Source organism: Mus caroli, unplaced genomic scaffold (genome assembly GCF_978045245.1).
Source record: "Mus caroli unplaced genomic scaffold, Mus_caroli_1 scaffold_18, whole genome shotgun sequence".
Lineage (NCBI taxonomy): Eukaryota > Metazoa > Chordata > Mammalia > Rodentia > Muridae > Mus > Mus caroli.
In genome coordinates, this window is record NW_028227273.1 from 87,960,269 (window position 1) to 87,974,821 (window position 14,553).

The 14,553-nt window shown below is 45.4% G+C and overlaps 1 protein-coding gene across 3 annotated transcripts in view; it reads left to right on the forward strand.

The window, feature by feature from the left end:
* The window catches only part of Serac1 (serine active site containing 1), a 36,774-nt gene that overhangs the window by 18,320 nt on the left and 3,901 nt on the right, over positions 1–14,553 (forward strand). For all 3 annotated transcript variants that reach the window (XM_021186242.3, XM_029471534.2, XM_085832617.1), the window contains 7 exons: positions 64–177; positions 1,325–1,487; positions 4,414–4,564; positions 9,456–9,597; positions 10,476–10,570; positions 11,292–11,389; positions 12,342–12,524. In XM_021186242.3, the coding sequence (XP_021041901.1) occupies positions 64–177; positions 1,325–1,487; positions 4,414–4,564; positions 9,456–9,597; positions 10,476–10,570; positions 11,292–11,389; positions 12,342–12,524 (946 nt within the window). The remainder of the gene's footprint in view (positions 1–63; positions 178–1,324; positions 1,488–4,413; positions 4,565–9,455; positions 9,598–10,475; positions 10,571–11,291; positions 11,390–12,341; positions 12,525–14,553) is intronic.

Below are 14,553 nucleotides of genomic sequence, written 5' to 3' on the forward strand. Positions count from 1 at the left end.
TGTATGCAGTACACAGATTGTTAACAAGAAGATGGGTTTATAAAATCTTTGTCTTAACTTCAGGGAGGACTGTGGTGTTTTGGAGGAAATGGACTGCCTTACGCGGAAAGCTTTGGAAAGGTTCCCTCAGCCACAGTGGAAATGTTCTGTTTAGAAGCCATAGTAAAGCATTCGGAGGTAATTGCATCCCACAGTAGAGCTTTTCATAGTTACTTGGATATGAATTTGTTAGAGGGGGAGGCATGGGGGGGCATCTTAGAGGAGTTATGGGAGACACAGTGAATATGATCGAAGTACGTTGTCAAGGAATTAACAAAAATATATTTTTAGAATTCCACTAGAATTAATAATTTGGACTAAAACATGCCTTTCATTTTATTACATTACATTTTATTCATTTTTAAAACCATTTATTAGTGTGTAGGTGCTTTGCCTGCATGTCTGCCACTGCACCATGTGCATGCCTGGTGCCCTTGGAGGACAGAAGAGGACACTGGATTCCCTGTAACTCCAGTTACAGTGATGAAGCAGCCACCATGGAGGTGCTGGGGATTGAACCTGAGTCCTCTGTAGGAGCGACAGACAGTGCTTTTAACCACTGTGCTATCGCTCCAGCCCTTACTATACATTTTAGACAGTTCATAACCACACATAAGGAGTTGATGCTCTAGTGTGCCTTTGTCTTTGGGTTGTGCTGTCTTTTCCTTTCCCAAGACTGTTTGCCCCACAGCATTTGATAGTTAACTTCCATTAAGATCTCTGTCAGCTGTAGAAGGTAGAACAGATAGGAAAGGCAGCTAGTCCATGGCTAAGTATTCATAACCTAAGTTATGAGTCCTGAGAATTTCTAGGCATTCTGGCAAAGTGATGCCTTTGCTTATTTATTTATTAGACAGGCTCTTGCTATGTATCCCTGTGTGTCTGTATGCCACCATGCCCAGCTATAGTTTGATTTAATAATAATTTTTAAAAAGACAAAAAGCCTGGTGACACCACAAGTACAGTATAAGCACCACCTAGAAGCAGGTTGGGCACAGTGCTGAGATGATGTAACCTCTGCAGCGGATCTGGTGTGCAGTGCGGGAGTTTGCATTTGTGGCTGGCATCCTTGACCACACCCTTAAGGTTCTGAACTCTAACCTGACTGAAGTGCATGGCTCTATAAGGTCGTCTTTGCTTCTCACCTGTACAGTGGAAACTAAGCAGAATGAGAGGAACTGCAGCCATCATAGCATGGGGGGGGGGGGACGAGGACAGACTCACCTTGGGAAGTGTGAGGTGAACTGTGCGATGTAACGATGTAACATCTGTCACCTTGTGTTAGATACCCTCACACTGTGACCACATTGAAGCAGGCGGTGGCTTGCAACTCCTGCAGAGGCTCTACCAGCTTCACAAGGACTGCCCCAAAGTACAGAGAAATGTCATGAGGATCATCGGAAACATGGCTTTGAACGAGCATCTTCACCCTGCTATAGTCCACTCAGGTAACAGCTTTGTGTGCGTGCTCGGAGTGTGCCGGTGCGTGGCTCGCTCTCTCGCTCCCTCGCCTCAGTCTACATTATTTCTCAATAGACATACAGCTCTGCTCAGGTTTCTTGGGTCCTTTGCAGCACGCTGCTAGCGGTGTCAGCACTGCACACTAAGTAAGGACACAGATGAAGCAGCAGGGAGGAGGGAGCACAGGCTTCCACATGAAGTTTGAAACTAGGAATTGACACTTAAAATCTTTGAATCAGCAGCTTTATTTATTATTTATTTATTCAGTGATGGGGTCTCTGTACCCCTGCCTGGCTGGGAATTCACTATGTATCCCAGGCTATTCTGGAACTCACAGATCTACTAGCCTGGACTAAAGACATGTCTAGATGTTTTGGTTGTTAACTCTGTGCACCACATGTGTGCCTGGTGCTGTGGGAGCCAGGAGACACTGGACCTACTGGAGCTGGAGATAACAACTGTGAGCTGACACGTGGGTGCTGGGAATTGAACCCGTGTCCTCTGGAAGGGCAGCCAGCGCTCTTAACATCCTATTTGTCTCTTCAATCCCAGATTGGTAGAGTTTAATTTGAATGAAATAAAATCCAGAAATAAGAACACTTTGTGAAAGCATGAAATGATCAGCATATTACCCTGTTAGAACTAAGTGTGGCTTCTCACACATCTACACAGTTTTACAGCTATTGGGAGGCATCAAAGCTATTCTTTATTTTCCTTTCTCTTTCATATCATGAGTGCTCCCTTCTCTTTCTCCCTCCTTACCCCCAGGCTGGCCTTGAACTCACTCAGTAGCTGAGGTTGACCCTGAACTCCTGATAGTCCTGTAATTCCACCTCTGCCTGCTGAGTTCTGGACCTATAACCAGGCAGCACCATTTTTTTTTAAAAATATATCTTCTTAAGGCAGACATTTATATTTGATTTGAACCTTGCTTTTTCAGTTGTCTGAGTTGGAATAAGATTTTTAGTTTGTTGCTGGGCATGGTGACGCATGCCTTTAGTCCCAGCACTCGGGAGGCAGAGGCAGGTGGATTTCTGAGTTCGAGGCCAGCCTGGTCTACAAAGTAAGTTCCAGGACAGCCAGGGCTACACAGAGAAACCCTGTCTCAAAAAAACCAAAAAAAAAAAAGATTTTTAGTTTGTATCTGTGAAAGCCTGGGCCTTTCAGCAGACCCAGTATGCACACATAGCTAACAGCTATTATTGCACTCTCCTGTTCCTGGTGCAGATGTGCTAAGGACCCATGATGCTGGGAGGTCAGTTCCGTTAACAACAGTGCATTACCATAGTCTCAACAGTTGCCAGAATAGACTCCCAGTGTTCTCAGTGCCAAAGACATGGTATATGCAGCAATGTACACTGTATATATGCTTGAAACCAGTGCCGTGGGCTGGCGAGGTTGTTCAGTAGATAAGGCTACCTCCTGCCAAGCCTGATGATGTGAGTTCTATCCCCAGAGATCGGGCTGACCTGCAAATGCACCAACCGACATGCTCACATACACACAAAAACTCATGCTGCATACCGCTTCAGACACACACACACACACACGATTTTTATTTTTAAAATAAACAGTATGCCACAGGGCTGGAGAGATGGCTTAGTTAACTAAGGCTCACAACCAAAAAGACAAAAAAAAAAAAAAAATTACACTTGTAAGAAGAAATGAACAATTTGCAGAAAACCGAAGTTGCTGTTGCCATATCAAACTATGCCTGAACCCCATGTTATGGCAACAGTCATTACTGTGCTCATTAACTGAAATTTAGGCCATAGTCTGAAGGAAGTGTGCATCTTCTAGACAGGCAATCCAGCTGTGGGGAGGAAGGGACACTTGGAGACAGTGCCCTCATACAGGTCGATGCTGATTGGTGGAGCTAGGCTGAGAGATCATCAGCTCAGAGCTGTGAAGTGACCTGATAGACGTCATATAGGGGGACAGAGATTCAATCCCAAGTCTCTCTGACCCCAAGGCCCAGATTCTGCTGTAATATATATGAACATCATATATGTATACATATGTAGGATACACAGGTAGGCACTTGAACATACTTAAAACAGACACAGCAAAAACAGCTCCCTCCCTCATCTGTCTCCTGAGAGCTAATGACTCTGGTGAGATTGGTGTCCTGAATCAGATCTTCCAGTGTCCTTGTGTGCATATGGGCACGTTTATACATATGCTGAAATCATACTGATATCCACACTTCCTCTGTTTCTTTTTAAAATAAAAAAACATTTTCCTTTCTGAATTCTAGGTGTGATAAGTAGTTCATCAAATTCACTAAGAAATTGCTTCCTGGCTGGGCGTGGTGGCGCACGCCTTTAGTCCCAGCACTTGGGAGGCAGAGGCAGGCGGATTTCTGAGTTCGAGGCCAGCCTGGTCTACAAAGTGAGTTCCAGGACAGCCAGGGCTACACAGAGAAACCCTGTCTCAAAAAAGAAAGAGAGAGAGAGAGAGAGAGAGAAAGAGAGGAAAGGAAAGGAAAGGAAAGGAAAGGAAAGGAAAGGAAAGGAAAGGAAAGGAAAGGAAAGGAAAGGAAAGGAAAGGAAAGGAAATGGTTTGCTCGCTTGCAGTCAGGGTTGTTGATGGATTACTGATCTTCAGATCAGCCCACCAGTTTTTAGTCCTTAAAGCAGACCATCACAGCATTTTGTCCTCTTTTGAGCTCACCCACAGTAATCTCTGGGCTCATTCTCTGTGTAGGAAGAGGCCACTTGCACACTCCTTACTTAGCCACCCTTCCTAGGACTGAGGTTGGGATGTCACAGCTTTGTGCTGTGCGACCCCCAGGTACTTAGGACAGACTTGAGCTGGAGCATCCGGCTTCCTCACCCAGCACAGACCTTGAAGCATCTCTCTGTAACGGAGACCAGTTTGCATCAGTATTCAGGATACATGTTCTTTCCTCAGGATGGGTATCTCTCATGGCAGAAGCCTTGAAGTCCAGCCACATTATGGAGGCTTCCCACGCTGCCAGAACCCTGGCTAACCTGGACCGAGAGACTGTGGGTGAGAAATACCAGGACGGAGTGTACGTGCTCCATCCCCAGTGTCGGACAAGGTGAGCATCAGGAGGGCTTTGTTGGTTTGTTAAGATTTTTTTTTTTTTTAAACTGGAAAGTGATCTCAAATGCAAGTGAAAGAGAGGGGAAACCTCCAGAAAGGAGATGCAAGACAAAGCCATAGCTAGCTGCAGGTTGGCCAACCCTTTCCTACTCTCCCTGATTCCTGTGAAGAAAGACTGGAATCACGGTCTAAGGAATACCGTACATCCCTAGATTGACTTAAGAAATGCGAGGGGTGGAGGAGGCTTGTGGGCGAGGAGGCCCCTCAGGTGGTCTGTCCCTGGGGCTCTCCAGGCCCTCCTGTGTTCCTCACGAAGCACTGGGCCGCCATGACTGAGTGGCTGGTTTGTGTGGACCTTCCTCTCATAGCCCTTCCCTAAGCCCTGGGTACACTCATCTGTCTCACAGGAAATTAGAAGTAGCAATGGGCTCCTCCATTCCACCAGCTCCTTCAGTCTGACCACAGGAAGTGGTGCATAAGGGGAGACGGTGGCAGGCCCCTCCTTCTGACCCCATTTCCCAAGTTTTGTGGTGGTGGGGGATAAACGGCTGTCAGAGCCCTGTTCCCATGACCATCAGCTTGAGTGCCTGTCCCAGACAGTCCTTGGGGTGAGGGGGGGGGGGGCGGTCTGTTCCACTCTTCAGCTGGGAGTGAGGCAGGAGGAGAAGGGAGCAGGGTCCTGGGAGCAGGCCTAGGGCTTTATGCTGGGGAGGCAGGATGAGAGAGAAATCACCCACATCATGGGAGAACCTGACAAATTCACAGACTCAAGGCCACTGATGGTTGCTGTCTAGCTGTTGTCAGGGTCAGGGTCCCCATGCAAGAGATTCCTTTAATAAGGCCTCTGCAAAAAGAAACACGGATTTATTGGTTCAGTCTAATGACAAATACAATGTTACAATGAGCAGTGCAATCGGCTCTCACTCGCGCAGGAGGAAGAGTGCATTCCCAGCTGAGTGAGCCTCTGTGCATCGGGCCAGCCAGCTGCAGGCAAAGCCAGCCTCTTAGAGTCACAAAATGAAGAAAGGCACGAGTAAATACATTTATGATGTTCTGGTGGAAGCATCAAGTAGGTGGGAGACAGCAAAGCAGGGGGACATTCCCAGAGAAGGTGTCACTGTCACCTGGTGACATTCTAGCTTTTGGCTGATGGAAACGTTGGAGCCTATTTGGAGGTATTTGAATAAATTCAAATCATTATTTTTTTTCTTCACACCTTAAAAACATTTCTGTAAAAACAAAACCATTTGTTTTTAAAAGCCTGCACAAGAGAAATAGGAAATGTGTGGAGCAAGGACGGCCCCCTAGTGGTGTGAAGTGGGAATGTTGGTTCCTATTTAGTTTAGCTCAACAAGAAGACAGTCAAATCCTGAGTTTTTGAGAAGTCCATTGGTTAAAGAATCACACAGAAGCTGTGTTCCCTCAGCCACCTTTCTGCTTTCGTAATGTGACATCTCATTCCTTTTAGTTCCGAACCCACGGGATGTTACTAGTTTATAACTATGAAAAGTGTGGTCATATGCACACATGTGCATGCAGACAGACACACATGAGCAGGCTCGTGCACTTTTTAACCTTTCTCGGCTGTACCTTGGGTCACACTGCCCCCTGCGGGGCTGTCCTTTTTTTCTTTCTTTCTACTTTGTAAAGACCATTAGGACAGAAGCTTATTTCTTACCATGCTGATTCTCAGGGCAAAGAACTTCCCTTGCTTTCAGCCTTGTTTTAACCCAAAACGATTTTAATGGTTTATACTTCTTTCTCATCCTTGATGGCTCCTTTCTGCTTTATACTTCTATATAAAACTTTTGAGTTTAGAAAAATATTTTCTTAGCCAGGCTCAGGAGGCAACGGCAGGTGGATCTTGGTGTTCAAGGCCAGTCATCTGATGAGTTCCAGGGCATCCAGGGCTACACAGAGAAATCCTGTCTGGAAAAACAAAACAAGAAAGCAATATATTTTCTAATTAAATAGTTAATTAGTGAGCAGTTTAAGTCCTAATAGCAGGGGTGCTGTTGCCTTTGCTAAAACCTGTCAGCTTTTCATTTGGATCTACTTTGTCTCCTTACTCTGGGCCATGCTCCTGCCTGAGTCTAGGCTTATTAAATGCTCATGGGGAACCCACCCCAGTGACCTCATTTCCTTTACACTCCTCAGAGCTGAAGGCACAGGGTAAGTTATTGTCCTAAGCTTCCAGTCACCTTGCACTTTGAGGACAGCAGAGCCCTCTGGGCCACTCAGGTGAGGACAGTCATCCTTGAAGGTGATGCTGTACCCTGGAGTGTGAGTAACTACATCCCAAGAACTGGTGTCCCTCAAGCAGCAAGCTCTTAGACCAGTCTGTCTGCCTCAGAGCGCACACCCAGACAGATGGAGCCCACCCCTCGCAAGGCGGTGGTTCCGTTCTGTACACTGCATGTCTGCTGTCCGGTCCCCTTACCTTTAAAGTTCACGTCTGTGCACCCCACCCCACCCCACCCCACCCTGTGGGCTTTGGGCTGTTGGTCTCCTTTATTAGCCCTTCCCAAGGCCACATTCATGAAACTTGCTGTCACATTACTGTCTCTTTAACAGGCACACTAGGGACAGGCTGTGTGCTTCTGCAGCTCAAGCCTTTGTCCTCAAATTCCCATCGCATGTGACTAATTTTATGTGGTTGGTTGTAAGCTGATTTCAGCTGAATATTTTTGGGGGAGCTTTATCATGTATACATATCAAATAACATATTTCAGTAGCACACAGAAATATGTACATTGATAAACCAAGATAATTCAACCTTTCTGTTAAAACATACAAAGCAAAGCAAATTAGCGAGTTTAAAAAGAAGTGAGAATCAGAATTTTTAACAAAATTAATTAAATTAGAATCACCTTTTAGTTGGTTAAACTCTTAAATCTCTTATTCTTGCTATTTTCTTAAATAAATTTCATATTACCTAGATTTAAAATGTATCTTTTGTAATTTTTTTGTTTCATTTCAGTTTAATAATTAATTCATATATATATATATATATATATATATATATATATATGTGCTTTAGAGAGGATGATCTTGATATAGAAGCCTTCTTGGGCTTAGTAGGAAAAACAGTCCAAATTCCTAAAAACCTATAGTTAGAGCAAGAGACAGAAACTTCCTTATTGAGTCTCAAAGAATAGGAACCAACAAACACAATGGTGCAGCCTTCCAACAACAGTTATGAATATAGACTGGAAGGACACAGTTAGGACACGCTTACAGTAAACCAGAGAGAACCCAGTACAAAGGAGCTAGGAATGTTGTGTCTCCAAGATGTAAGAGGAGCCAGGAGAAGACACCAGTGGCCAACAGTGATGCTTCATACACAGCTTGAGCTGAGGACTCTGCCCACTGTGAGAGCTTTGGGCCCAGGAAGGAGAGAGACTCCCTTGCTCAGGGAAACACCAAGTCAGAGCCCACTGCTTTGTAGGTCAGTGGGTGATCAGTAATTGTGAAAATCCCCAGAGGGCCTTGAGCCTCACATCTCAGCTGTCGGTGTCAGGCTAGCGCTTGTCTAGGGAGTAAGGCAGTGACTGATCATCTCTTTTGTCTAATCCTGTGTTCCACCTGGGGTCACTGGAGTGGGAGGAGGAAGATGGGGAAAAGGCAGGGTCGAGGAGGGCTGAGACAAGTGACATTCTGTAGACTTCATCTGTGATTGTGTGTGATAGATATAACCTCCAAATTTTTGTGTATTTTTAATGTTTTAAAAATGGTATTTTTCTAAGCATTCACTAGCTTATTTTTAATAATTAATTGGCAGTGTTATCCTTAGTTTAGTGAGTTTAAATTTCATGTATGATTTTTGTTTCTGCCCAGGACTTTTAGTGTACATACAGGAACACACAAAATTAGCAATGTCAAATGGTTCCCATTTCTTTTTTTTTTTTTTAAGATTTATTTATTATATGTAAGTACACTGTAGCTGTCTTCAGACACTCCAGAAGAGGGCGCCAGATCTCGTTGCGGATGGTTGTGAGCCACCATGTGGTTGCTGGGATTTGAACTCTGGACCTTCGGAAGAGCAGTCGGGTGCTCTTACCCACTGAGCCATCTCACCAGCCCCCCCATTTCTTACCATTTGAATTAATGTCATTACTAAACATTAAGCCAGCCAGAGTACAAAATGACAGTTTTTTACAAGGTTTCCCTTTCCTTGAATTTCCGTTTCCCACTTGAGCGTGTCTTTTCTCTCTTCCCTGAGCATTATCATCTTCTGTGCTAGCTGATGGGATCTGGGTTTGATCAGAGTTACTTACATGCTGCTTCTGGGAGCAACCCCCTGGTGCTCCCCTCACGGCAGGTTTGTCCTGGTGTTACAGAGCTGTGAGGCAGGTCAGGTATGGGGTGAGCCACCTGTATGTGTGTCTTCCTGGCTGAGCCAATAAGTGTCCTTCCTACCCTGGAATGAGGCATATTGTCTTGGGTTTCCCCCACGAGGGAAACCCCCACTGCATGTCCTGTGGATGTCTCCTGACATTTCTCATGCCCAGTGACTTTGCCATTATATTAGCGTATTCTTGTCTAACTTCTTAAAAACCTCAACTGGCTTGTGGCATGTCTGCATAGACTTCCTGGGAGGATAATCACGTGGTGGCGACACTCACATGCTGAATCGTGGAGTTCAATAAGTCGCTGTGGTTGGTCTGCTTAACAGAGTCACTCTTCACTGAAGGAGCAGTGTGCTCCTCCTGTCTGTCACAGTTACCGGACCCCTCAGCAGCCCTGTGTGTTGATAAAGTTTGCCCTCATTAAGTCTCCTTTATGTCACGTCAGCCTGCTAAAGCCCTCCAGAGAGAATGCTGTGTAGCTTGCCACAGTAGTAATGCGTTTATTCTGCTTCTTTTTAAAACTCTCTTCCCTCTTAGTCAGCCCATTAAAGCCGATGTCCTTTTTATTCATGGCCTAATGGGAGCAGCATTTAAAACCTGGCGGCAGCACGACAGCCAGCGGGCTCTGACTGAAAGTGCTGTGGTGGATGAAGACAGATACACTACATGCTGGCCCAAGGTAAGGAGCAGCAGCTGTGGCTGCCACACACACGCTGGCACTCACTGCTGCCGTCATCATGGCTGTTTCCCTGTCCCGAGCCACTGGGGTTTCCCTCACACTGCTGCTGCTGCTTGCTCTTGGAGACATTCGTGGGATTTTTCATTATCAGCGGGGCTTGTGATCCTGTGTTGTATATATTCTGTGACTCTAGAATAATAATACTCCATGAGTTAAAAAGTAGGGTAATCACTTGCTTTGTTGATACATAATTTAATAATACAGCCAGATATACTTGTAATAGCCAACTCTATGAGCTTAATAACTATAAAAATAGAAAAACTTGAGTGATGTAGTTCTCCTTTGCATCTCTTTGACATCATTTCCGCCTAGCTCAACTCTGGGATGAGGTCATGGCTGAGGTTTATCCCAGTCATGCACAACCGTGCATCTATGTATGAACAGTTCCCAGGGCTTTGTGTCTCTTGCTTCAGAATAGCTTGCTCTTCTCTCTCAGGATGCTAAGTCCTAGAGACAGCAGCGCCTAGTTCCCAGAGACAGACTGCAGTTATCATTCGTTTCCAACTCTCACGTCTCAGTTATCCAGCAGAAAGTACAGTCTGCTCTGAGATAATAGCTGAAAGCCGCCAAGACAAGTCTTGATTTTGGCAATTACAAGTCTGACAGTGTTCTCACAGCTTCATTATAAAGATTGATGGTGTTTTAGGACCAGAGATATGAATAGATACGATGCTTATTTTCATCTTCACTCCCCACTTGCTTTCCAGTGTCTTCTGTAGTATCTATTGCAGGGGGCCTTTGGCTACAGAGAGCAATTACTAGGAAGTAGCCGGATGGGGAAATGCATACTTCTGCTCACAGCTTTTCATTTTACTTAGACATGGCTAGCAAAGGACTGCCCCTCACTTCGCATCATATCTGTGGAGTACGACACGAGTCTCAGCGACTGGAGGGCAAGGTGCCCTATGGAGAGGTAACATGGAGGGAGGGAGCACTAGCCTGAGAGGAAGGGGAGGGATAACATGAGAGGGAGGGAGCACTAACACTAGCCGTTGTCTCCCAGAAGAACATTGGGAATCTTTGCTCTCAAAAAAGGTATTGCAGATACACAGTGTGAGACTAGCAGACTACCACGCTATGAAGTTAACGTCCCTTTTGGTCTGAAATCACTTATTTTGAACTCTGATGATCATCTAGTATTTCTACATAAACCCAAGGAATAGAAGCTTAATGTCTGTAGGAGTAAACTCAGACAATCAAGTCAGACTGTAGATGAAATGGGGCCCCATACCTAACTGCCCAGGCAGCTGGGGAATGACCCATGTCTGACCGTACAAATTGCGAGATCCATTTGATATTCACACAGTGCTTGTTTTGTGTATGAGTGGCTGTTGTGGGCTTAGCAGTCCCAGCTATGTTAGTGTGAGCGAGTTTCAGATAGAGAATAAGATTGGTACAGCCTACACTCAGGAGTGAGGGCAGACAGCGTCCAACAGTGAATGCTCCTAAGTTAGGCAGCACGATATGGGGGATGGACGCCTCCTGTCATGAGATTTGGGGGATGGACGCCTCCTGTCATGAGATTTGGGGGATGGACGCCTCCTGTCGTGAGATTTGGGGATGGAAGCCCCTCCTATAATGAGATGCGGGGGATGTACGTCCACCATCATGCTTGGCATTTTTGTTTTGTTCAGAAAGTCCATTGCATTCAGAAGCAACGAACTTCTCAGCAAGCTCAGGGCTGCTGGTGTTGGGGATAGGCCAATGATTTGGATCTCACACAGCATGGGAGGTAAGGATGGGCTCATCTTCACAGACAGCCATCATGAGGTAGTTGTCAGGGTTTCAGCCAACTGAAAGTTCTGTCTGTCTGTCTGTCTGTCTATCTGTCTGTCTTACTAGTCTCCCTACACCAAGTTAACATTTTAGCTAAGAGTTTTAAAGTTACTATTTTTCATCCATGCTGCTCGTTTTCTTAGAAGGGGACAGCTAATAACAGTCTGGGTGAGAGGGCATAGATTGGTGGCTTGGTGGTTTCATGTCTTCATTCTGAGTCAAATTACACTGTGGGATGCTTATCGTTAGGCTCCGGGAAGTCAGCATGGCCACAGGCCTCGGGGGCTTCCCTGCCTTCCTAGCCACTCAGTCACTGCCTGTGCTGCTAAGGCATGGTGAGCACAGGTTCTCTGTGCCTGACTGCTGTGCTTGGAGCCTGGCTCCAGCTACATGCCTTACTTCTCCTGTGCTCCTCCAAACTAGCTCCCAGCCTAGCTTACAGCCTCTGCCCAGCCCCAGGCTAGGCTGTCTGATTACTATGACTCAGGCTGAGCCTCAGCCAGGGCCCTTTGCTGAGAAAGGTGATGTAGCCCTTCTGCTTCTCAGAAACTCACTGTTGCCGTCCCTGGCTAGGAAACATGGCTAGGTGCTCCTGGGGGCCTTTCCCATAGCAGCTGACCTTCCTTGGTGGGCCCTGGGACTCTGAATGTGGGTGGCAGTGACCGACACCTGCCTCACAGAGGCAGTGAGATCTGTGAGAGAAGGGTTTGCAGTCTGTGGTCTTTTAACTGCTCATAGACTCATAGGGACACATTTGCAGTAGCGTTGTTACCGTAAAGGCAGCTTTCTTACACTAAGAGGTTACATTTTAAAGCACCTCTGTCCTGTTTGCTTACTCTTCTTGAGAGGGAAGGAGTCTAGAGGAAGGAAGAAACTCACTCTCTCTCCTCTCTCTCTTCGGCGGCTAGGTCTTCTCGTCAAGAAGATGCTGTTGGAAGCCTCTAAGAAGCCCGAACTGAGTCCTGTTATAAACAATACCAGAGGAATGATTTTTTACAGTGTCCCTCACCATGGGTCACGTTTGGCTGAATACTCCGTTAATATTCGATATCTTCTCTTTCCCTCACTGGAAGTCAAAGAACTCAGCAAAGGTAACACTTTCTGTTGGGGAGGAAATTGAAGTTGTAGAACATTAAATGCATGGAAAGAAGGAAAAATCACCATTTCTTCTATAAATGTAGCGTCTTGTTTTTAAACTTGCCTAGGGTTTTGTTTAGATTACGCACTGAAAGCTTTTGGGTTGGCGTGACTTTCCTTCCATCTCTCTTTTGCTCCTAGGTAGTTAGTTATCTTCTCTAGTTACAGCCGTGACCATTAAGTCGTCTCAATTTCTTAAACCTAGGCAGATTATGGTTTTTCTCCCAAAGTAGTAAACTACCTTTCTCCATGAATCTGGAAGATCATCAACTATTGAAATATACATGAACTTTTGAGCCAGCGTGTCAGTTATAAAGCACTGTGTTTGGTTTCAGAGCCCAGCATGTGCTTAACTCGTGCACAGAATGGGTTTCTCTGCTGCTTTGGACAGAGCGAGAGGTTTAAGAATCCATATTAGAGGGGCTGCAGAGATGGCTCTGCGGTTAAGAGCACTGCCTGCTCTTCTGAAGGTCCTGAGTTCAATTCCCAGCAACCACATGGTGGCTCATAGCCATCCGCAATGAGATCTGGCGCCCTCTTCTGGAGTCTCTGAAGGCAGCTACAGTGTACTTACATTAAATAAATAAATAAATGGACAAATCTTTTTTTAAAAAAAGAATGTTATCTACAGAAAAGAGGTTTAAAATAAATAAATAAATTAATTAAAAAAAAAAAAAAAGAATCCATGTTAGAGCCAGGCGTGGTGGTGCATGCCTTTAATCCTGGCACTCGGGAGGCAGAGGCAGGCGGATTTCTGAGTTTGAGGCCAGCCTGGTCTACAGAGTGAGTTCCAGGACAGCCAGGGCTATACAGAGAAACCCTGTCTCAAAAAAACAAAAAGAAAAAAAAACAAAAAACAAACAAAAAAATTAATCCATGTTAGGCCCTGTCACTGTGTATCGAGGGTTTCAGCTTGATCTGGATGATCTTAGCATAGTGGAAAGTAGGGTCTGGATGTCTCAACTCTCACTGTGTTAATCCGGCTCTGCGTTTAGATCTGATACGTGTTTTACGTGATTGCGTGATTCCGTGTTAGATGCATGAATATCTAAGGTTACTGTGTGTTCTTGCTGAACCGATCCTGTCTGTGCCTCTTTATTGTTTCTGACTTAAAATATGATTTGTCCGATAAGAGCACAGCTGTCCCTGCACAAGTCCCTTCTTTTCTTCGATTCTTTTGGGTGGAGAGGATGACTCATCATCTGCAGGCTTAGTGAGTGTGTAGTGTGAATGCCATTTTGTTGGCTGTACCTTTACACCGCATGCTTGTATGGTTTGGTAGCTTTGGGAGTCTCGGTTGGATCTGGTGAACACGTGTTCCTTTGTGAGCTTTGACAATGGCTCACTTGTCTTCTGCTGCAGTCTGGTGGTGCTGAGTCATTTTTGAAGATAATTTTGCTGGATACACTGTCCTTGGTTGGCAGTTTCTCCTTTAGAATCTTGCATGTGCCACTCCATCCTTTCCTTGGTGTTTTCTACAATTTTGCTTTGATCAGGTTTGTTCACTGAGTGTCTCTGGGGTCCTGACCTTTGTACATGGATGTCTGTATCTCTGCCTGTTTGGAAGCTTGGCTGTTACTTTATGAGTCAGGTTTTAATTGACTTTCACATCTCTTCAGCTTCTAGAGCTTCCACAGTATGGAGATTTTTTTTCTTCCTTCTTCCTCCCCTCCCTCCTTTCATTCCTTGTTTAACTGAGTTCAGAACGAGACCTATCATCAAGCTCACGTTCTCTCTCTCATCCTAATCTGTCACAGAGATGCTCCTTTGTAATTTTAAGTCGCAAGTTCCGATTGGTTCTTTCTTTAAAAATTATTTTTGCCATTGGTCAATCTCTCATTCGTTTCTGAATTGTTTTTGTGTTGTGTGTATGCATATGTATGCACATGTTCCTCACACGTGAGTACAAGGGCCCTCAGAAGGTGGAGGCATTGGATCCCCTGGAGCTGGAGTTATGGATATGGCTGCCGGGAACCAACTTTA